This window comes from Syzygium oleosum, unplaced genomic scaffold, assembly GCF_021117445.2.
Source record: "Syzygium oleosum isolate NSW1041296 unplaced genomic scaffold, Sole_v2.1 Sole_v2.39, whole genome shotgun sequence".
In the NCBI taxonomy this organism is placed as follows: domain Eukaryota; kingdom Viridiplantae; phylum Streptophyta; class Magnoliopsida; order Myrtales; family Myrtaceae; genus Syzygium; species Syzygium oleosum.
In genome coordinates, this window is record NW_026607523.1 from 1,799,995 (window position 1) to 1,823,698 (window position 23,704).

The 23,704-nt window shown below is 40.1% G+C and overlaps 4 protein-coding genes across 4 annotated transcripts; 2 read left to right on the plus strand and 2 right to left on the minus strand.

Annotated features, from left to right (window-relative positions):
* Window positions 1-281: 281 nt before the first annotated feature.
* On the minus strand, window positions 282-1,019 carry LOC115691963 (putative invertase inhibitor). The gene has a single exon (XM_030618714.2). It carries the CDS (start codon window positions 976-978, stop codon window positions 433-435), a length of 546 nt encoding a protein of 181 aa, XP_030474574.1. The 5' UTR covers window positions 979-1,019; the 3' UTR covers window positions 282-432.
* A 2,946-nt stretch (window positions 1,020-3,965) lies between these two features.
* On the plus strand, window positions 3,966-9,385 carry LOC115691958 (protein TRIGALACTOSYLDIACYLGLYCEROL 4, chloroplastic). The gene is made up of 5 exons (XM_030618710.2): window positions 3,966-4,323; window positions 5,097-5,346; window positions 6,161-6,542; window positions 7,755-8,071; window positions 9,076-9,385. Exons 1-5 carry the CDS (start codon window positions 4,052-4,054, stop codon window positions 9,271-9,273), a joined length of 1,419 nt encoding a protein of 472 aa, XP_030474570.2. The 5' UTR covers window positions 3,966-4,051; the 3' UTR covers window positions 9,274-9,385.
* Window positions 9,386-11,519: 2,134 nt separating this feature from the next.
* Window positions 11,520-14,518, minus strand: LOC115691966 (10 kDa chaperonin 1, chloroplastic-like). The gene is made up of 7 exons (XM_030618715.2): window positions 14,277-14,518; window positions 14,124-14,182; window positions 13,922-13,972; window positions 13,296-13,361; window positions 13,142-13,189; window positions 12,480-12,509; window positions 11,520-11,768 (listed from the first exon to the last, which is right to left on the minus strand). Exons 1-7 carry the CDS (start codon window positions 14,362-14,364, stop codon window positions 11,700-11,702), a joined length of 411 nt encoding a protein of 136 aa, XP_030474575.1. The 5' UTR covers window positions 14,365-14,518; the 3' UTR covers window positions 11,520-11,699.
* Window positions 14,519-15,937: 1,419 nt separating this feature from the next.
* Window positions 15,938-23,513, plus strand: LOC115691951 (pentatricopeptide repeat-containing protein At5g41170, mitochondrial-like). The gene is made up of 3 exons (XM_056305803.1): window positions 15,938-19,034; window positions 20,674-20,885; window positions 21,573-23,513. Exon 1 carries the CDS (start codon window positions 16,097-16,099, stop codon window positions 18,818-18,820), a length of 2,724 nt encoding a protein of 907 aa, XP_056161778.1. The 5' UTR covers window positions 15,938-16,096; the 3' UTR covers window positions 18,821-19,034; window positions 20,674-20,885; window positions 21,573-23,513.
* The last annotated feature ends 191 nt before the right edge of the window (window positions 23,514-23,704 follow it).

Consider the following 23,704-nt stretch of genomic DNA (forward strand, 5'->3'; position numbering starts at 1 on the left):
GACCATCATTCGCCTCCTTAAAAAGAGCTCAAATTGGGTCAAAATAGTTTGTTAAGTGTAAATCATAATTCATGCCTTGTTATGCAAAGGGCAACGTCATTAATTTCCTTCCAAAATTTCAATTTAACAGTTATTTCAAACATTATAAAATGAGGACATATTATATATCAATCTACATAGACCGATCTATATGGTTTGGAAGGTCTTTTTTAATGGCCTCGCACGTTAAATTAAAGTCAAATTAAGAACCATTAAATTCATATATAAGAATTTAAAAGTCATAAGTAAAATTCACGATAACCATTGGTAATGCGCAAGAAGCCAAAACAAAACTCCAGAGCTATAACGCTGGACAACGCAAAACCATGACCGAATCAAAGGACAAAAAACGAGCATTATTCTTGAGGCACCCCGGTCATCATCCCGAACCCTTCACGAGCCCTTAACAATGACAACAATGGCAAGTTCGATGTAAGACAGCTGCGTCACGTCGCCGTTCTGCTTCGTCAACGGCGAGGTCGCGCCCTCCTTGTCCTTGAACTGGCTCTCGCACGTGTCCGCGTACGTGGACACTGCCGACACCGCGGTCTGGACGTCCAGGTACTGCTTCGCCTGGTACGACCCGACCGCTCCCTTCAAGCTGTCGGCCGCGTCCGAGTACTGGTCCGAGCAATCCGTCAGGCGCTTCTGGACGTACGGGTCCTGCTTCTGCTTCAGCAGCTCCTGAATGTGCGAGGCCGTGCTCGTCACGCTGCTCTCCAACAGGTTGAGCGCGATGAGGCCCAGGCCCTGGACGTCCGCCGAGCTGCTCCTCGAGTCCGACCCGAGAGCCTTCACGCAGTAGTCGTAGTTCACGTTCGGGCTCGAGGCCGCGGACTTCTTGCAGGTGTCCGCAACGACGTCAGCCACCGATCTGGCATGGAAGAGGACGAGAGAGGAGGCTAGGAAGAGGGACAAGGTGCAGAGTAAGCTATTCATCTTTCGTTTTTTTTCTCTGTTCCTTTTCCCTCTCTTCTTGCTTATTAGAACGGGTTGATGAAATGAAGACCATGCAGCAATTTATAAGGGGTTGATCCATGCTCTGTATTATGGAAATGAAGAGCAATTTAGGTTACAAATTCTTCTTTTTAGGAAATTGAGCCAATTTAGGAAGAGATAAATCAGGAGCAAATGAGCATCTGATTTTTTATTTTTTGGGTGGCAATGACCATCTAATTTACACCACGAAATTTGGTCCTGATTTAATGCTGTGGATTTACATTTCCTAGGTTTTTACATTTTCCTTTTTTTAAACTTTACTAGGCCAATCCAGTTGATTGGGCGCTGGATGTTGGTCTATTTGGATATTTCCTTGTTTACTGAAATTTTTACCCTTTTTGCACTAGATAATACTTTGGAAATTTTCTAAATTGTCCCTATCTTCTCGTGTGTCCCGATATAGTTGGGGAGGACCCATCATTTGTTTCGCAAAAAATGAATGATTTGAAAAATATTTTCATAAAAATAATCGCTTGTATCGCTTGAAATAATTAGTCGATGAAAAATGTTTTCATCGTCGAAGACAATTTAGATACAATAAAAATATTTTTCGTTCGTGTATATTTTGTAAGAGATATGGTCGATCATTTTTAGAAAAATATTTTCTAAATTATTCAATTTTTGCGAAACAAATACACTTTAAGAGGAGCTTTCATTTCCTAAGAGGTTTTCCTATTTTTGTGTGAAGACAGAATTGCTTCTGCAACAAGCCACGTGATCAAATAGACAAATAAAACATTTTTTCAAAAAATATGTACCGTTTGAAATAGTTAGCCAATGCAATACCGACAGCAGTTTATATCCAAATATGTTCGTGAACAATGAAAACATTTTTCTTTCTGTAAGGGAGATAAGCAATTATTTTTAAGAAAATAATCTTCAAATCATTTATTTTTCGCGAAATCAACTAAACCTAGACGAGACTAACTATTCAACTCTTATCGTGAGAGAAAGATTGTATGACCTTTTAATAAAGAGCCATATCCCATGTTTACGAGCAAGGGATGCAATAGAGTGGACACTACAAATCCATTGACTTGGAAAGAAGCAATGTAGTTCTTAGCTTGATCTCGATGTACTAATAATAAATTTTGAAACTGACATAATAAATAATCGGACAATATTTTAATGGAAGAAATTACCAAAAACGTCTTGAACTTATTGCACTAGTGCCAATTAAATCCTAAACCATTCAATTGTGCCAATTTAGTCCTAAACGTGTTGACAATTTGCCAATTTAGTCTTTCAACCAATTTTGGTCGGAAAATGCTGACGTAATATTCTGGTCAATGCCGGCCATCTTATACTGTATGGTTGGCGATGGCCGATGTTGACATGAATAATTTTTAAAAATTTTTGAATTTTATTATTATTTTTCCTTTTATCCTATTTTCTCTTTTTTTTTCCCTTTTTTTCCAACTCTTGGTCGACAAGATTGCCAGCTAACATTAGCCGGCCACAAGCGACTAGGGGATGACCCTTGCTTGGTCTCGCCGCCCTCACCTAGATCTAGGCGATGGTCATGACCCTCGCCTATTGGTCGGTGAGGGCCACGATGCCCTCGCCAGACTAGGCGAGGGTCGGTCGGCGACCTCCGTGCCCTCTAAAAGGGGGAAAGAAAAAAGAAAAGAAAATTGAACAAAAAAGAATACAAAAATTAAAAAAATACGAGCAATTATCTACGTTAGTGTCGATTGTGCCGCACAAGATGTCCGGCGTTGACTAGACGCTATATTTTGGTCGAAAAGACTAAATTGTTAAAATGTTTAAGATTAAATTGGCACAATTAAAAGGTTTAGGATTAAATTAACAAATTATCAAAAGGTTTATGACTAAAATAGTCAAATTAAAATGTTTAGAACTGAATCAACACAAATGCAGTAGGTTTATGACTTTCTTAGTAATTTCCCTATTTTAGTGGGTGCCAAGTATGATCCTTTTATCTAACTATTTGATTTTTTTTATTTATCACATCACTGAATAAATTAATTTTGCAGATCAATTTTGATGCACATAACACTACTCTATATGTCTGAATCTTTTATTTTTTAATTACCTCGCGTTTTAGTAGCTCAGTTTATTAATTGAAAGGTGCAAACAAAGGTCTCTTTATTGCGACCTTTGCTTTGTTTTTCTTCTCTTTTTGGTAATCTGGAACCCGTAAGCATTTCAAAATGTACAAACATCAGATTATTTTTGTAATAATTTCCCATTTTAAATTCTTTGACGTGAAAAGTAAAACTAAAAAGTTGGAAAATCGTAAAAATACTCCTTTTAGTGGAGAAACGAAAAGGAAAAAATGACATAAATGGTCTCTGAATTTTTGCCCAATCTGTAATATGGTCCATGAACTTTTAATTTATTTAATAAGATCCCTAAACTATAGCCTAATGTGCAGTGTGATACTTGAACTTTCAATTTGTTTAATGTGATCCATAGAATTTTGGTACGTGTTCAATTTAGTCCTCGAACTATATGAAAATGTTTAATATTGTCCCTAAACTTGAATTAATGAAAGGACAACATTGAATATCTTCACATAGTTCGGAGACTAAGTTGAACATGTATCAAAAGTCCATGGACCACGTTGAACAAATTGAAAGTTCGTGGATCACATTGGACATTGGGCCATAGTTTGGGAACCACATTAAATAAATTTAAAATTCACCGACTACATTGGACTAAAGTTTAGGGATCATATTAAACAAATTAAAAATTCAGGAATCGCATTATATATCGATCCAAAATTCATAGATTATTTGTGCCATTACCCTTGAAAAGACATAAAAAAAAAAACAAGAAAGGGTGGTACCTCGTCTCACAAAACCCAGGAGGGAATCCTCCAAAAACCCAAGCCTTCATCTGCTCCCTCGCCCATCATTCAAAACAAGCAAAACATGCCGGTCGCTCGCAGATAAGGAAGAGCAACAACGACACAGCCGAAGCGGCACTCCGCACCCGCCGCGCACGATACGCTCAGCTTCCGCTCGAGCCTCCGCCTCCGCCCCAGAGAATGGCGAACCTGAGGACGGCCATGGACGCGGCCTTCTGGGACCTCAACGTCGCCTCCCCTCAGGCCCTCGACGGCTCCGCCAAGCTGGTCCCCGGCGAACCCGTCCCCCTCGACGGCGCCGTCGCCAGCCGGGCCCTCCGCTTCCAGCAGCTCTCGTTTCTGCGCAATGGGTTCCCTCTGGGCATCATCCCTTCCTATTCCCCCACCCCCCACAAGGAGCTGGGCTCTTTTTCTCTCCAGTCTCTCTTCCTGAGGCCCGCCACTGCTAACTGGTGAGGAAAGAGGGGGTAAAAAAGAGTCGAGCTTTGGCGATGGGCTCTGTTTGATGTTTCGCGTTGAAGTTTTCTGCGAATTTTTTGTTGCTGGGTAGTTTTTCTTTTTTCCTGCAGTTTTGTGGCTGTTTGGAATTTGGCATTCACGTTGGGCGACCGAATTTTAGTTTGTTTGAGAATTATGGTTTTGTGGTCTATCTGAAATGACCGAATCATGTTTACTGTTCATAGTCCTCCGAGATGATAATGCCCTTCCTGGCTGCTTACCCCAGTTGGGATTAAAAGCTGAAGTCTGCAAATGACAATATGAGGTCCATTTGTGTTATTGGCCTGCAGTGATTGCTTGAGATTTTCCAAAGAAGGCTCTGCTAAGTCGGTGTGTGAATTTGATGTCCTGGTCTCGGTTCTTGTTTGTTTTATTTAAGCTCTTGGTTTTTTGCTGGTTTTCTCTGTTGTGCTGTTGTTTCATCTCATCCCGTGCCTCGCAGTTTAGCCTGGCTTATGTGTGAGGAGTGTTGAGTCACAATCTCGATGTAAATTGCCAGATGGTTTCTTGATAAGTTAATCTTTGAGACAAATGGGTCTACTCTACGTAGGTTGGGAGTCATAGTCATTCATTTTTTGGCATGATTGGTGAAGTTGAATCCTATCATAGTCATTCCATTGTAAGGTAGTGATTGAGAATCACTTTCACAAGCATGGATGTCTTAATTTCACCTTTCCGACCAGTGTGGTTTTAAACCGTTAAGCTCACATTAACTCGGTTTGCATAGGTGGCTTGGAGTGCTTGGGCAATTCCGACCAAAGAAATTGATCAATTCCATAAAAGCGGAGATTTCTAGTGTTGATGAATGGGAGCTTTCAGCATTGAAGGATGTGGCAAAACATTTCTTGGATAAGTCGCTTTACTCACTTGGTATGTGCTCACAGCTTTCTCTGTTGCCCTCGACATCAGTTCTTCTTGGCACAGAACAGCTTGGTGAGAAGGAAAGACGCCGCCACAAACTGATGCTCTTTCACAAGGCATGTGCTTCAGACTATCTTAGTTACTTTACTCCCTCATATTTCATCAGAAATGTCATATTACTTGGTTTTGTTTTTCGTGTCTGCCCTAGATATAAGGTTCACAATGTGCAGCTTTGACTTTTCTAGTCACGTGTATACAGGCATGTTTATTTTCATAGGAAGGAAACTGCTTCCTTTTCTTGGGACCTTTGTTTCACGAATCTTCAAATGGGTTTTCTGCTAAAAAAACATGTATTGATCTACACAATAAGAATATGCTTTGTTTTTCTCTTTAAGCTATGCCACCCAATAAGCATTGCTGCTTTTCTGATGGCTTCCACTAAGAAACTTGCTTATCAGTATGCTAGTTCTATTGCCATCAAAAAGAATATCTCCGCGCTTGCATAATGCATTTTTTGGGAACACTTGCTGGGTCACTAATATGAACTTTGTCCAATATCAATGTACATCTCAGAACATGTAGGATGTTGACTTTAATTCAGAAGCCACACTAAGCATTTGGGAATATGGAACTTACTGGTATGATGGCATTCCATATAATTAGATACGCGATGGATCTTGGTATACCATGAAGCTGAATCAGTGAAAATTAGAAATTGTCCAGTAGATGTTCTTCCGTTTGACAATAACTAGGATTATCATATTCGGTGTCTTATAACAAAATTATTGCAAGCAAATGATGTGTCCCTTTAGCTGTACGAATAGAAAAAGTTCTGTCTTGGACATGTTGGTTTTTTTATTTTATTTGTAGTGCTTTCTAGTTTAACAGCCAATTAAGGTCGTTTGGTCTTGTGTGCTTGTTTACCTACAGCTCCCTAATCATGATATCATGATGGAGGCTGCCTGGCCTGGGTTATTTCTGGATCATAACGGTAGATATTGGGATGTTCCTGAATCAATATCATTGGACCTTTTGTCCCTTGTTTCTGAGTCTGGATTCAGATACCGGTTCGGAATCCACAAGAACGGTGGTCATCCCCATGCCACTAATTCGACAAATGCTGAACCACCTTCTGTTTTAATGCCTGGCCTATGCGCAAAGGCTGCCTTTTCTTATGAAAAGAGTAAAGACTTTTGGAGGCAGGAGGAGACTAAAGAGGATGTCATAGTAAAGACAGAGAAGGGCTTCTTTTGGAGGCCCTCATATGATATACGTCTTAATGAACCTCATTCTGCAGTATCTGCCATAATTGGTATCATCCCCACCCACTTTAGTACTTTTTGATTGATTTTCCTGCAATTAATATCGTTAAATTTTCTATCATTATCTTTTGAACGAATTGACTAATTTCACACTGCTAAGATGATGAATCAAGAGTCTCTTTATCTCAGATGTGAGGCAGCATACTGTATACATTGCACTTGTGAATTCTAATTGATGAAAGGTCATGATTTATTGGTTTGGTTGTTATAAAGGAACTGCAGTGCTTGGAATTATTTAGAGAGAGAGAGAGAGAGAGAGAGAAAGAGAGAGAGAGAGAGAGAGAGAGAGAGAGAGAGAGGGGTTTGAAACTACTTCCCACGTCAAAAACTTCATTTTTTTTTTTTGCAAGTTTATAGGTGACTGGTAGAAAAGGTTATTGTAAATTACTTGGTGGCTTTAAGATAACTTGCTAGTTATTGTAGTTGCAGACTTAAAGACTACTAGAAAACGTTGTATATCATGTTTATTGAGCAATCAAGGCATTATCTTAAGCCGGCATTATCTTTAGTTGTTGTAATGGTGTTAGGTTGGGGTAAGTGATGGTATCCAAGCTGCAATGTCAGTGTGTAAACTACATCACATCCAGTAAATAGCATCCCATCAACCCTGAAGTTGATGGAGAATGATGGTATCACTTGGCCAGATTGAAGAATATGCTGGGTCTGTTCTCATCTTATCACAGGATTCTGAAAGCCATGGACAGAATTAATTTTAATAAAATGAACTATAGAGGAGTGAGGACAGACTTGACATTTTGCTAATAGACATGATTGTCCCAAATTGAATTTAAAAGGACTATTAGAATTTAGAATGTATGAAATGTCAAAGAGGAAGGTTGACCTCGATATTATTCTTGTTCTGTTGCTACATCCATTTTGCTCATTAGTCCCGCATTGGTTCAAACCTCTTCAGTCCCTCATGAGTCTAAATTCTCTTCTGCTAAGAATTGATAACAGTATGCATGTTACAGGGAAACAATAACAGTACGTGTTGCCTGTGTATAGTCATGATATACTTGCTTATTAACTATCTGATCAAGAGAAAAGTGGAACACCTTTTTCAACATTTGGCTGATTGCATGGACTTCTTGACTATATTATGATGAATGTTTCTTTCCTCTGTCGATTTAATAATTGATATCATATACAGAATTGTAGTTTCTTTTTGTGAGGTTAAAGCCTTATGAAATGCTATGTTTTAGGTGGCATATGTACGGCCTGGTTTTGGAATCCAGAGTTTCCTATTGCTGTTGAATCAAGGGAAGGTGGAATTTTTCCTGTTGCTAGTGCAAAGAGGAGACCATTCAGTGCTGATTTATATGGTTCAGTGTGCTATACTTTCCAACACGGGAAGTTTAGAAAAATATACGGTGACCTCACCCGTATAGATGCTCGCCTAGACATATCCTCTGCATCAGCATTGGCCCAGCGAGTTTTCAATGTTTTGAGTGGTTCATCAGTGAGCAGCTTTCGTAGGCCATCATCTTCTCCAAGGGTGAACTTAATTTTTCAGCAGCAGGTACTTTATTGTACTTGAATTGGTCTAATTCCTGTGCGTATGTTTGTTGGTAAGGAGCCATTACATTATCAGTTTTGCATTACATGGAAGGGCAGGGGAAAATCAAAAGAGGGAAAAGCTGTGTGTTTTTCTTTGAGTATTAGCTAAGGGAAGTAGTATAGGATAGAAACGGCAGATCTGTTAGTGACCCAAGTTTCTAAATAGAAACAAAACAAAAGGAGTTGCAACTTGCAAGATTGATTATCCTAAATAGAAAGAAAAAGAAATTATAGAGAAGCTGTCATCTGATAGTACCCAATGACAAGGATGATGGCTCATGACATCATTGGATTGCCAAGGTTCTGGTCATTAGTGAAATGATATGAGAGAGAGAGAGAGAGAGAGAGAGAGAGAGAGAGAGAGAGAGAGAGAGAGAGAGAGAGAGATGGTCATTAGTGAATTCTTACTAATATAATAGTGGTGTAGTGTAATATGGAGCACAGTAACACACTTGATTTGGTTTTTCTGTTTTGAGAGAGAGAGAGAGGAACATAAAGGCATCCTTGAAGCTTAAAATGAACTATCTGCAAGAGCAGGAGATCTGATGTGAAATTCTTATTAATATAATAGTAGTGTAATATGGAGCACTGTAACCCACTTTGAATTTGTTTTTCTTTTTTGAGAGAGAGAGAGAGAGGAACTTACAGGCGTCTGTGAAGCTTAAAATGAACTATCTGCTAGAGCAGAAGGAGATTTGTTATTTCAATAATATGAAAAAGTTAAATGTACCTTCAATGGTTCTATAGAGCTCTCTGTCACGAGCATTGTCACAAAGATCAGTCTCTCTTCTTGCATCAAATGCTATTTTCATACAAGTTGCTTACCTCTTTTTTGCCATGAAGCACACACTTCCTCGTGAATTTCTTAAAGCTTGTACAGAAGAGATTACATTTGGCCTTGCCTGTTAGGATCTCATAAGCAGCTTCTTTGATAGTAGAGTCTGATTTTTGGGCTTGAATCATTAGGTCGCAGGGCCGATCATGTTCCGTGTAGATTCCAAGTTCTCCCTGGGTTCTTTATCAGGAAGACAAGGCCCGCATGTCGAGGATTTAATCTATAGTTTGAGCTACTCTCTCAGGCTCTTGAAATCTGGGAAAGTCGTCGCTTGGTACTCCCCCAAAAGGAAAGAGGGTATGGTAGAGTTGAGACTGTTTGAGTTTTGATGGTCACTGTCTTTCGCCATAATTGTTGTTTTCTCTTGTCTTCCATTGAGGCTTTAATTAGTAACATGTACTATTGGCGAAAGGGCAAGGATGGGTTCATCTTCAGGTTTCATTACCTGTTTTAATGTTTCTTTTCCTAGCAAGCATATGTCTGGAGGAGGGGATAGCGGGAGATGAACAACCTAATCTATAGGAACAGGTGTGACAGGGGATTGAAGCTGATTTTTCTTGCTTTCCCCGGCAGCGCTCGGGCACTCGCATACATGCATGCATTAAAAGGTTATAGCTAACCCACTCGGGTTTTATATAGCCTACCTACTCTTGAAAAGGTGTTCTTGGGTTTGTCTACCAAAATAGGCTTCCTTGTCGAAAAAACAGGGGTTAAAGCTAATGCGTCGTGCTAATCTATGGACTTCCGTGAAGGTTTTCTCATCGGCCTGAAGGCTACCATTAAGATGAGATAGATTTGACAGCATTTTGGTCTCTTCCCCTTCTAACAAGGTGTTTTAGACTTGGGACATGTAAATCTGAAACATAAGTAAATTATTAACCTGTCGAAACAAAGGCGTGTGGAAGCAATCTTTTAGAAAGAACTCTGATTATGGGACTTTCACAGTAACGGTCCTGTTTTTTGGCACTCTATGCTGATTAACCACCGAGTGATCTAAAACTTGGTTTGCAAGCTCTCGATTTGATTCGCCAATCTATCATTAGTCTTAAGAAATCTTGGTTAATTTGTGAAGGACAAGTTTGGATTTAGGCGTATCCTCGATCTTGAGTCCTCCATTTGCATTTCGATGGGACGGGATGATGAGCTCGTCCAGTAAGCAATGATTCAAGCACCTAATGGCGCATGATTTGAACATACTCTTACAAGTAATCAACAGTTTTGTCAATGCTAGACACCCTTAATGGACTACCTCTCATCATGACTGAATCACCAATGAGGAATGATATACCGTGATATGGAGATGATAAATCAAATCAATTGATTGAGAGAATCACATCCCAACATCTCGATAGCTACTTTGAAATTGATGCAATTGTCTGTAAATCAAACCTACAACAAAGACTAATGCCTTGAGCAAATGGCTCAATGAGAAAAATTTGGGGGTGGGAACATAGTTTGGTATTCAAGGGACATTATTCTCACCTGTTGGTTGACCTCTGTAACCTTAACTAAAAGTTCAAAAATTTTGCCAGAGAAATTCTGCGGGCATCTTATTATAGAGTTGACTTGGAATTGGTGAAAGGATTATGGACAATTTTAGATCTTTCAAGATGCTTTAGAATTTCTTTTTTATTGGTTTTAAGGTTTTCTTAATTTGCTTAACTAAGTTATGATGTCGGTCTACGCTTCTTAGCATATTGATTATTCCACTCCTGGACGAGCTTCATATTGGCAGGCAAGACGGGTCGATTGAAGATATGATTCATAGCAAAACCCCGAAGCAAAACAAAAACGAGGATTTTAGTGGAATAGAACAAAGGATGTCAAGTCAAGGGTACCATCAGCCCTGTATCAAACGGAAATAGGACCAACATAGCCCAGAAATTGAAGCTCAACAGATAAAATCTTGTAACGTACAAAAAAGCACCACAGAGCCAGTGTTTTGAAATTGACCAGATTTTGCATGGTTTCACTTCCTCCAGTTTTTCCAAGCAAAATTAGCTTTCAGTAAACATTCTTAAAGTGGTCACTAAAATTCACTCATTAACATTGTCGATGAATACGCTGCATCAAAATTCCTGAGTTGACTTAGTTGTAGCTTGATGCCTGAGTTGAACCAAGGAAAACAATACGTTACCTGTTAGTGTTCCTACAGTCATATAAACCTCCAAATCCACAGCCTATAATCAATAAGTCTCAGTTTCAAATTGTTTCAGTTGAAGTAGTCCAACTTCCGTACAAATACTCACACCTGTCCAACAGCGAGGTAGCGATGCCGACCGTTGGGACCAGAGGTGCAGGTCAAGTGTGATCAAAGGCAACAATGACGATGGTAGAAGAAATTGGATGGTTTGGGGGTTGTTGCAATGGCTGTGACAACGACAATGAAAGAGTGATTTTATGGTGTTGTTAAGGGGTACAGTGGTGAATTAGCATTAGTCTCAGCTTCATACATGGGAAAAAATCGAGAGAGAGAGAGAGAGAGAGGTGTTCAAACGAACAGGTTGCTTCTAAAAATCTAAATGCATACAACTGCACAGGGAAGAGATGAAGGGGCAAAAATGCACACATGACATGATCAGAAAAGCATATCAAGATCAATTCGTTTTTCATAAAGCATAAAGAAATTGCATCAACTATTGGCCGTTCACCGCGAAAGAGATGTTTAAATAGGCGCGTCTATAATTACACCTTACAGAGGCCAAAAATTTGATAAAACACGTCCAATGCCCAACATTAGCTTTTAGCGAAATCTCTATTCAACCACTGCCAATAGATCACCCGCTTTGACAAAGCAATGTCTGGCATCTCCTCCCAGATCCACCTGCAGAAATCACAACAAATTCATCAATTCGATTGCATGAGTATTAATAACATCAAGATATTAATTAACGTGAAAGCCTTCAAATGCAAATTAATGCTGCATGAACATAGATGCTAGTTTCTGGGAGGTGCAAGATATGCTTTAAAAGTTCATTTGCTTCACAAGGACCAACAACATCTACCCAGTATCAAAACTGTTTCGCCTACACTGCTTGTAGAGAGGACTTGAAAATCCTCCAGAGTCATTCCTCAATGACCAGCCATTGGTAATTTTAGAGAGATTCATGAAAAGAAAGTTGCATGATAGCATCCAACTGAATATATTGTTTAGACAGAGGAACCAACAATTTCCCTATCCAGAGACCTCTTCCTTCTGCATAGCTGAACCTCATTACGCCGACTCTCAGAATAGATTCATCGAGGATGGATTAGAGAGAAAGGTATACTAAAAATTTCTAAAGGAACAAGTTCCTTGTCATTTGGGGTCTTCTTCATCAGTCCAGGCAAGCTAAAGTATCCATTACAATACAGCAGTCAAAGCAGATTAAAGAAATGATAGTGTTTTGAGTAATGACAAATCTCCACTGAAGAACTTGATGCAGCAAAAGGGACATCTAACATTGTTGGAAGGCAGTGTCATATTTGATAATCACAGAACGAATGTAGATGGAAAGATGCCATTCACGAAGAATCTTAAAGAAAACCGGCATACCTCGTAGGCACTTACATCAGAGAATAGCACCTGCAACATAGAAACATTTCTTCAGTTGAGAATTTAATTCTTTTTCGGCTGTAAAAAAAGACTCATCTAACCAACTACAACGTAATACAGTTACATGAATGCATCCCATTGAAGCTACAGCTTAACAACCATAAATTAGAAAGACAACTCATCCTCGCCAGCACAGGGAGGTTTTCTAGATATAAATACCAGAAAACAAAAATCCCTAAGAGCCCAACAAAAGAAAATCTGCCACTCTATCTCCCTCTCTTGGAACCAAAAGAAATCTAGTATCTCTGACTCTCAAGAAGATGGCCCCCAGAGCACTGATCTCCCACAATGCGTTTGCAGAGAGCTTAAGAATTAGCACGCGAGAGTTTTTTTTTGCTTGTGCCAGGGTTTGAACCACGGACTTCCCTCCCCACCCCCAACCCCCCTTGCCACCAGGCGTGCCTTGGTGGTGAATTAGCATGTGAGAGTTGACAAGATATGGAATGTGAAAAAGACGATGTTATAGTAGAACTACAAAGTGCAATATGAGAATCACCATTATACTAATTCAGGTTAGCTTAGAACTTCTGGAACCAACCGTAAGACGATTCCCACTCCACACACACATACACAAACGCATGCATAAGCACAGAATTTCCTACCTTCTTTCCAGAATCCACAACCCCCGCTTCTGTGCCAACAGAAAGAACCTGTAACAAGGGTATTGGGTTCAGCTGAGATTTTGCCAGTAATCCTGCTTGAAGTTGAAACAAAATTTAATCAACATAATATGGTAAATCGCAGTAGTGTACTCACCTCGCCCATCAGATAACGCTCAAATTTGACAGCAGATTTAGGCAACAAAACTCCACCAGCAGATTTCTGCAGCATTAAGCAATAGATCAAGCAAAAGTGCTACAAGCAATTGAGGATTATGCCGTATATGCCACAAGACATAAGTTGCAATGCGTGATAATTCTTGCTGGTAAAGAACACCATTCAGATATACCATTGCTACATTATTAGAACTGACATGAGCTTAGTTATAACAAAATTCCTTCTAGATCGTTCCCCGTTACTAGTGGAGTCGAGCATAGACACACAAATCTTCCACTCCATCCGAACCGCTCAATAAACAAGACTATAAATCGTTTTTGTCCAAAGTGCGTGCTGCTTGGAATACAGCATCCGCAGAAAACAAACTGCTGTCCGATCCCTTTTAACAGTTCTTCAGAAAAAACTGCCATGAACAAACTGCTATTCGATCTGAACTCGATCACATATCAGCATTCCCACTTGCACGATACATATTCGAGGTAAAGCATAAAGTGCTCGTAAGGTTCAAGACATGTCAGCAAGCCATGAATTCGAAATAGCAAAACTGACTCAAAACAAGGGGACAGTTCGAATTACCCAAGGAGAAGAATTTCAATGAAATGTACCTCAGGGAGCTCCTCAAGGCGAACCAGGACTCTATCAGCTTGTGGGACAACCTTCATTCCCCCAACAAAATTTCACCACCGTGAGATTAAGCCCCAAAGACCCATTTGCAGCAGCACATTGTGCAATTCAACGGAACAGAAGAGCAAAGAAAAAGAACCCCGCCAAAGGGCATTCGCGAATTCTTCAAAAGAAAAAGGGTACCTTGGTGGGTTCCCATTTCGTGGCAACCGCGTTGATTCTCAAAGAGCTCCTTCGCAGCCCTGCTCAGGGGTCGAAACACGGTCGTCAACCAAAGAAGAAACGGCAAACAGCGAAGCGAAAGGAGATAACGTGTGCGTATGTAGAAGGCTTTACTTGTACCGAGGGGCCTCTGGTTGGACAAGGAGGGAGCGGTGGGTTTGACGGAGAAGGGTCTTGGGAACGTGACGAACGTGGACGCCATGGATAAGGAGATGACCAGTGCTGGTGTGCGCGTCTCTGTTGCAGTGGCTGCTTTCAGAACCCCAAAACCCTGCTTCGAGTTCGAGGAGGAGGATAGCGAATGGAGCAGAAGACTTTCGTCCGCATTTGGGGCCGGAGTTCCAGAGAGTTCCTGAAGATTTACGTATATTTCGCAAAAAATATAATGTTTTTAAAAAAATATTTTCTATAAAGTTATTTTTTGGCAAAATGGTAATATTATTTTTTTGTGCTCGGCTAAAACCTGAAAATGAGCTGAAATGTTTTCCGTTGTTTGGTATGGAAAATTTGATTTGATTTTTCAAAATAAAAATACACTATTCGGATTCTAGTAACTTACACATAAGCAGTCAAAAAACTGAGTATGGATACTAAAATCTTGGGTTCGGTCTCGATGGACCTCGATTCGGGCACTAGAGATCGAGGCATGGGCACTGGGGCCCAAGCTCGGGCCTCGATAGACCCGATAAAGGGCACCAATGTCCTAGGCCTCAGCCTCGGTAGACCTTGGCTTAGGCATTAGGGACCCAAGCTTGAGCGCCGAAGACCCAGGCATGGCCTTTGTGGATTCGGGGCCGAGTGCCGGAGATCAAAGCTCGAGCGTCAGGGACCCGAGCACGACCTTTGTAGACCCTGGCCCGAGTGTTGGGGATAGAATTCGGGTATCGAGATCAAACGCTCCATCTTTGTAAACCCAAGTGCCGAGGCATTGGGCACATGTACTAAAGCTTTGGGCACAACCTAGATGGACTAGAGTGCAGGCATCAAGGCCCAGGCTTGAACTCAATTGACTCGAGCACAGGGGTCGAGGTCCTAGGAAAGAGCATTGAGGTCACGAGCCCTATCTCGATGGGCTCGGGCTTTGGTGTCGGAGACCTAATCTTGGACACCGAGAATCCAGGAACCTGCGTTGGGATTTTTATATAAAATTTACTTTTGTTATATTTTCCTGACAACGTAATATTATAATGTCTTTTCTTGCTCTTATTAATCTTTTGACTAACTAAAATTATGATTGTCATGTGCTAAGTTATGAATATCATAATTCGATAATCCTTCACTCCTCTTCGTATCACTTCTCCTCTTCATCCTTTTTAATTTTTTGGCCATTCGTTGGCAACATCCTTATTTTCCATTTTTAACTTTCTAATTTTCATTCTTTTCAAGATAATAATAGCTCGTTTAATTAGTAAAGTTATGATTAAAAGTGAAAATGAGCCAAATCAAACAATTACCGGCCGTTTGAGATAATTTAAGGATCTTCCGCAATTTATTAACAATCACATTAGTAGAATTTCCCTCAATTTTCTTATCTATTTATAATTTTGTTTATTTATTTTTTCGAAAAATTTCATAGTTTATTTAATCAAATAAATTAGAACGATACAATTAAAGGACAGTTGTGGCAATTTTTGTCATTCTTTACATGTTATTTATTTCTATTCGAATTTAAGACAAGAATGGATTTAATGCAAATTTAAAAAAAAAATTACACCTTTTAACGTGCCAACAAAAAAACGACGTCGGCGTCGTCGTCGTCTCGTCTTCTTGTTTAATTCGCTTTTTCCTCGCCGTCGTCGTCGTCGTCGTCTTCTTGCTTGCTCAGGGATCGGCGCTCGCGAGGAGTGGCTGCATTTTCCGCGCCGCCGCCGTCTCCCACCTTCGGGCGCGGGGACATCCGGCCGCGAAACGCCGTCCGCCTCTGGCTTCTACGGATGTCAGCTAGCCTGCGCCGGGTGCGCAACCCCCGAGTGCATTGCCCTGCCTCCGTCCCTCCGTCTCAACCGAAGTCGCACTCCATAGTAGACCCCGGAGCGAAAGCGTCCGTTCACTTCACGCCCTCTCACCTCCAAGAAGCCCTAGCTCCTCGAACCCATTTCAGGCGAAGCCTGTCGCACTCCGCTTGCTGCTCTAGCTCGACCGACGGCAGTCCCGGCTTCGGGTTCTTGCGTCAGTTCTTGCCCCGTTCGAGCTCGCGCGCTGATAATTTGTGCTTCCTTAATTCGCACGAAAGGCGAAGGCTCATTGTCGGATTATCCAGACTGATAAAGCGGAGACAAGGGTACGTCTTGAAGGCCTTTTTCGGTACATTCTGCCCCTTTTTCCTGGTGAAGATATTGAAGAATTTGCAATCCCGCCATACTGCTTTTGCATTCTTCAAGCTCGTGTTCGCAGGCGATTCCGAGGAGGAAGTCCGCTCGTGCTGCGTGGCTGCGCATATGTTGGCGGCCGAGGATCTCCGTCTCCTCGCGCAGGATATCACTTCGTGGCTGATCAGTAGAATTGGGCTGTGCAGGAGTAAGGAATTGGTAGAGTTTATGTGGGAGAAGCACGGCCTTTATGAAACTGATTTCTCCATTCTTGATACGCTTATGCGGGCATTTCTGAATGTGGGGATGAGTGAGGAGGCGGTGGGGATTCTGAGTAGGATGAGGGAAGTGAACCTGATGCCTAGCGAATCTGCAATGGTTATTCTTTTGAAGTCTTTGCTTAGAGTAGGTGACTTCAGTAATCTATGGAAGTTGTTTAGAGACATGATTTTTAGGGGACCTTTTCCTTCAAATAAATCTGTAAATGTAGTGCTTCTTGGGTTTTGTAGGAAAGGTCGTGTTACAATAGCTGAGAATTTGTTTCATGTGATGGGAAAATTCGGTTTCAGACCTGATGTTTATTCTTACAACATTCTGATTGGCGCATATTGCGCTGGCGGGAGGGCATTGGTAGCAATAAACTGGGTGTATCTTATGATTGAGAGAGGTTGTAGACCTAGCAATGTTACGTTAAATACTGTCATCAGTGCCTTGTGTAAAGATGGCAATGTGGCAAAAGCAAGACAATTTTTCGACAGTGTCCCCGAGATGGGTCTTTCCGGATATACTTTCATGTATAACTCTCTCATGGACGGGTATGTTAAAGCAGGGGACATTCTTCAGGCAAATATGCTTTACGAAGAAATGCGGAGCAATGGCATATCTCCTGATTGTGTCACCTTTAATATTCTGGTTGGTGGTTATTACAAGTTCGGAAGGGAAGATGATGGTGATAGATTGTTCAAGGATATGCTTGCGTCTAACTTGCTTCCCAAGGATTCCCTCTATGATATAACGGTTGCAGGTTTGTGTTGGACTGGTCAAATAGATGAGGCTGTGGAACTTCTGGGGGATATACTTGAGAAAGGAGAACCTGTAAACTTGACTGCATTTAATACAATTATTGCTGCTTATGGTAGGGTCGGGATGCACGATAAAGCCTATGAGATTTATCAGCTACTGACGAGATTTGGTCTGTCACCTTCTTCATCCACATCCAGCTCTCTTCTTTTGGGTTTGTCAAAGAGAGGAAGGTTGCAAGAAGCCAGAGGTCTTTTGTATGATATGATGGAAAGGGGTTTCCCGGTCAACAAAGTGGGCTTTACAGTTCTCTTGGATGGATATTTGAAAGTAAGGGACATAACTCAGGCTCAGAGTTTGTGGGATGAGATGGAACTCAGGGGTATATCTCCTGATGCTATTGCCTTCTCAGCCTTCATCAATGGACTATCAAAAGCAGGTTTTGTGGAGGAGGCATACGATATTTTTCAGGAAATGTTAAGGAAAGAATTAGTTCCAAACAGTTATATCTACAGCGCTTTGATTAGGGGTTTTTGTGACTGTGGGAAGCTAAAGCAAGCAGTGAGGTTGCAGAGAGAAATGAGGCAAAAGGGTTTTCTTCCGGATGTCTTTACTTCCAATGTTATTATTGATGGTTTCTGCAAACACGGAAAACTGAAGTCTGCTATGGATGCGTATATGGATATGCATCGAATTGGGTTAACCCCTGATATAGTCACATATAACACTTTGATAAATGGGTATTGCAAAGCATTTGACACGGCTGGTGCTGATAAATTCATGAATGAAATCTACGCCAGTGGATGGAACCCAGATATTACAACGTTTAATATAAGAATCCACGGTTTTTGCTGTAGCAGGAAAATGAGTAGAGCAGTGATGACACTTGATGAGCTTGCTGCAGCAGGTGTTGCTCCAAATATAGTCACATATAACACAATGATGAATGGCATCTGCAGGGACATACTAGATCGTGCGTTGATAGTTACTGCTAAACTGATTAAGATGTCTTTCATTCCAAATGTGGTTACGGTAAATACATTGCTGTCACAATTTTTGAAGCAGGGAATGCCTGAGAGAACCTTATGGTGGGGGCAGAAATTGAGTGAAATTTCATTCGGCTTTGATGAGGTTTCAGATAGAATTATTGAGAGAGCCTATGAAAGCACGCAGAATAGTGCTGAGCTGTTCAGTGGTGCCTCTGAAAAGAGACTCTTTTTAAATTCCTTGATGTACATTACTTACGATTATATGTATAGAAATAGACAGTATATTGAACCAAGTCGTAGTGTGATTAAATTTATGAGTAATGGTGTTGGTGCACCATGAAGGTTGAAATGTGACGAGTACTTGGTTCGGCTGTGAATGATGCAGACTCTCATGCAATGGTGGATAAACGTCTACCTATTCTCAAATTTATTGTACATGCTGTATATTGTTTGGCACAGAAGATGAAGGACTGTTACTGTGGGGCTGAAGAAATATCATCAAGTTGATCTCATTCTGCCTATACAAATGAAGATTTTACTGATAAGACTAACAGGTTTGGTCTTCCTATTGCTTTAAAGTTTGTAACCATAAGTAGTAATAGTTCTTGCCCTGCTGACTCTTTTATAGTTAACACCTGGTTTAAATTCCATATCAATGTAAGTGATAGCAAAAACAAAAGTGTGAATTAGCTGTAGAGTTGTACTTGCAGCTTACCGATTTACTGTTGAAGTTATTAGAGTTCGTGAAACAAGTATTCACCAAGTTGATAATGAACTTTAAATGGGCTTTTATCTTGAGAGGGTGGGGTTTGGGAGGAAAGTTGACTGGCAGTTTTTGCTGGGACGTCTTGTGGCTAACTGCTACTTAAGATTGAATGGAAAAGTTCTGGCTGAGTGACAATGCTGTCAGATTTGCCTCTTGAAGGCATATGGGACTAGAGCCATGAGTTCTTTCGGCAGAGTGAAATTTGCTGGTGATTTTTACTTCTACCAAAGAAATGCATCAATCTTATGATTGCATCTCATCTATTACTCATAATGTTTGGGAGTAAATCCCCTGATGTAGAAATTTTTAGCACCAATTGCCAAGCATCAATTGGAGAAAAACCCCTAGTAATGGTGTCTCCAGATTGACTTAACTTTTGCTTTTAGTCTAATCTAAATCTTATGGCTCATGGATTTGATCTTTTTTAATTTGAAACACCCGAAACTCTCAAATATATAAATGTTGGCATGTAGATTCATAAATAATTCTTTCATAATCGTTTGAAATCTGGACAATAAATTTTAAATTTTGGTTTGAAAGCAAACAACTACCTTTTGCTTTGTTCAATCTAGAACCATTGCGTGCATCTGTTAGAAACTATCAAAAGATTGTTGAGATCACATGAAAAGTAAAATGCAATCTTCTGGTGACAATATTCTGAATTACTATATTTATTAAAAACCTTCCAGAAAACGAAAATATTCTGAAAACACTTCCCTGATTGGTAAACTTTCGGAATAATTGCTCTATAGATTGGAGATTCAATCTGCTATATACTGAAAGAAACTAAGGAGACCTGTGCATTGATGGTAGCTCTAAATAAACACGTAGCTGCTCTTGATCAGCCTTTATTTCTCTTTCCAAATCGGACTGGTAATGTTGAGTCACGAATGTCAGCCTGGGGAGAAAAATTTACCTTGACCTTAGCCTTTGAGTTCTACCTATGAATACTCGAGAGATCAGTTAAGGTTATCTTCATGTGGTTGCGTTGGTCAGGATATGCTGCATGACTCCTATAAAGTCTGTGTCGGTCTTTGATTTTGGAGAAAGATTTTAGGTGTAAAAAATAGCTTTTAGTTTCTCTCCATCAGATTCATTTGAGTTCAATTTAACAAGTTGTTAGCTCCAGTTTGAAGTCCACCTTTTCAGGAATGCAGTTACTTTATCATGACCAAGAAAGATTTAGGGATTAGCACGGCTTCATTTCATATAGCACTTTAAACTTTTGAAGGGTGTGTGAAGAAAGCTTGTGCTAGAAGGGATAGCTAGGTTCTTTTTTCTGATTATTTGCACATGCACCCAAAGCTTAAATGCACTTTCCTTATTTGAGCTTTTGCGGTGCTTTATGTTCAACTGAGAAATGAAACATATGCTCCGGATATGATATGTTAATGATGTTGGAGTTCCTTTTGCCGTTTTGGTTATAGGAAAAGTGCTGTTGACGTTCAACTTTTTGGTCTTGTGGAGCATCATATTGTGTGAAGACAGCAAAGAACAAATTCAGTTGGTACTGTTTTTGAACACATGCCTAAGAAAAGCTAATTCATGGTACATCCAGCTCTCATGGCAGACTAAGATTGGGAGACTACTTGGAGGAACCTGAGTATAAGCTTATCGGGTTGAAGGGTTAGGAGTTCAGGTAACATATCGAATTACTATCTTGTGTGGCTTCAAATTAATTATCAGGCAATGTTGATTGCCGATTACATTATCTTCAAGATTGATTGAAGAGGTTCTTTCTTCCTAGTGAAAGTGGCAAATTGGATGAGTGCTTTTGCACAGGAATGATTTAGGCTCCCCATATCTCTCATGAGATCTGGTTTCTCTTAGTCTATGTAATGTGAATTGATCTCTTTTTAGTTACTGTACTGATCCAATGCAGAATTGCCCAGAACTGAAGTTGTTCAGAGTGTGGTTGCTAAAAGCACCTTTTAGAAAATTCAGACAACGTTCATATTAGTTCTCTAAACTCTTCTCTATTCAATCATGGCTTAGAGAGAGATGGATTAGATGGCCCTTGTTTGTGATCTTCGCAGTGCATGTTTTCTTTAGGTTAAATTTGGTAATATGTCCTTAGTGGTTCTGCATAATATTTGTGTTGACTTTAAAAAATTTCTCTGTTTAAGATCTTGAAGTGGATAATTGCAGTAGCAATTAAAATCTTGGTATCATACTCAGTTCTGCTTACTTCTAGATGATTGTGCAATCAAGTCCTTTGAGAAGATTAGTTAGAATCCTATTCTTGGTTAATACCCTCACTTGAACTGTCCAGGGAAAAGATTTCTGTTCCGGCATGGATTATCTTAGCCTATACAATTCCATGCAGGAAGAAGGATTTTGATACCATTTATGGAGTCCAATGGGGAGAATCTATCCGTTGCAAAATGGACCCACTAGGCCATTGAGTCCAAATCTGATGTGGAGATCAATCTGTTGCCTACTCAGTTACCTGGATGCATATCTCAAAGAACTAAGCATCAACTGTTCTTGCTAAACTGCTTTATAACAACCCACCTCTCCACACTCATGTTTCTCTTCTTTGTTTATTTTCTAACTAGTTTATAATGGTAGATCTATGAATTAGATAGTTGGATTGAGAAAAGTTCATCAATTCTCAAGATTTGTTCAGTGGAGTGTGTGTGTGTGTGTCAGATTTTCCAGAAAAATTTGCAGATGGTGGCTGGATCGAGGGGTATGATGAACTGTTGAGTGTGAAGCTTCGTGTTCCTGGCACGTTATTTTCATTTTTTCGTGCATGTGTGGTTTTGGTTCATTCCATGGCTCAACTTCTTACAAGGATACATGCTACCAGCTGCATATCCTCGTACATTTGGAGGGGAAAAAGCTGAAATACTAGTGTTTCCAGACAAAACATTTTGAGTGAAATCTTTCTTTACAATCTGGACAAAAGAGTGACTGTTCTGCCAAATAGCATCCCATCAGAATTTTCTAGTATTGAAAAAAGTCTGCGATTTTTATGACTTCTAGTTTGCTATGACCATTCATGACTGGCCTATGTTGTTGGTCAAGATTTTAATTGTCAGAATCTACCTTTCCTATTACTGTTGAGAAGTGCAATTTTGGCGCAATGGATTCATAGTCATTTGTATTGTAAAATCAGAAGATATATTTTTTATTTTTCTAGATTCAAAAGATCTAATGATGAAGTTTAATTTGTGTTCTTTATCTCTTTGTAGATACTTTCTGATTCCGATGCATGCAGACATCCTTCCTGCCTTCCATCGGAGAAAAATTAGCTTTCTTATCATTTTCATCTTGATTAATTTATGATGGTTGATCTAGCTGAATCTAGTTACTGGCCAAAAAAGAAAATCTAGCTTAATTTAGCTTTCTCGGTTTTTTCGTGTCTATTACATACCATCTGTTTTGCAGTTAATTATTTGATATCAAGTAAGTGATGGACTGGGGCCACAAGAATGCGATGGTTATTATATCTGATTTTCTTGGGCAGGTGATTGGAACGCATGTAGTTGAGCTCCTGATTGCATTGAGACTGGCAGTTTAACAACTAAGAGTGAGGTGTGGAGTTCCAGCATGGTATTGCTTGAGTGGCTCGTCTGCAGACGATCACTTCAAGTGACCCGCCCCAGGCCAAGAGCTTTCAGTTTTGGTGGAAATGGAGCAGTTTATTTAGTCATCATCACAATTTTTCCGACGCAATATATCAGAAGTGATCATGCCCATGGCGAATGTTACATGCAGGCCTTCTTCTATTGCTTCCTTCCCCGCTCACTTCCTCACAGAATGGAAGGTACTGATTAACGAGTTGGCTATTTTGGGGCACTTAACCTGCTCTGGTATGTGCTTCAAGTTCCTGATCATAAGAGAGAAAAGTTGAACAGGAATATGTGCTGCCCGTGGTCAAAATAAGATCAAGCAAACTTTTTTAGTGAGAGAAGAGGTAGTGACATGTGCAATCTACTTTCTTCTATTATCAGGAGAAGGTCTGGTTGAACCGTAAATTTGGCAGATTACTACATTGAAGCTTTCCGGTCTCTCATGTCAATCACAGAATATCCAGCATTTTATCCCGGAAAAAGAAAGGTAATTCTACATCCTCACCAGTCCCCTTGAATGCTTCGGCAAACCACAGCAGCTTTAATACAATCTTTGGCATTTTGTTTTCTCAAAACAGAATATGTGGGAAATTGAAGCAGTTTATAATTGATTTTCAAAGTTTTTGGTTTGACTTTTAGGAAGGTTATATTTCCACGGCCAAAAAGGTTGATGCCATAGACCTTTTGAAGTGCGTCCCATTTGAGAATACCTTCTGCGTTCAGATCAGCAAGAGTCAAAACTAAAATCAAAAGTTAAGTGGCGGCCCCCATTCCTTATTTCCCATATCCAGAAGCTAGCTCTAAAACTTTACCATAAAACTTATCAAAGAAGAAATATTGACAAGCACCGAAAATATGATTCTGTCAATGTCCATCGTCG

Coding starts and splice junctions, on each gene's coding strand:
- LOC115691963 (XM_030618714.2), bottom strand. CDS start 978: ATGAATAGCTTACTCTGCACCTTGTCCCTCTTCCTAGCCTCCTCTCTC.
- LOC115691958 (XM_030618710.2), top strand. CDS start 4,052: ATGGCGAACCTGAGGACGGCCATGGACGCGGCCTTCTGGGACCTCAAC. Junction 6,543..7,754: donor TGCAGTATCTGCCATAATTG/GTATCATCCCCA, acceptor GCTATGTTTTAG/GTGGCATATGTACGGCCTGG. Junction 8,072..9,075: donor ACTTAATTTTTCAGCAGCAG/GTACTTTATTGT, acceptor TTGAATCATTAG/GTCGCAGGGCCGATCATGTT.
- LOC115691966 (XM_030618715.2), bottom strand. CDS start 14,364: ATGGCGTCCACGTTCGTCACGTTCCCAAGACCCTTCTCCGTCAAACCC. Junction 13,190..13,295: donor AGCGTTATCTGATGGGCGAG/GTGAGTACACTA, acceptor CCCTTGTTACAG/GTTCTTTCTGTTGGCACAGA. Junction 11,769..12,479: donor CTGATGTAAGTGCCTACGAG/GTATGCCGGTTT, acceptor TGATTTCTGCAG/GTGGATCTGGGAGGAGATGC.
- LOC115691951 (XM_056305803.1), top strand. CDS start 16,097: ATGTCAGCTAGCCTGCGCCGGGTGCGCAACCCCCGAGTGCATTGCCCT.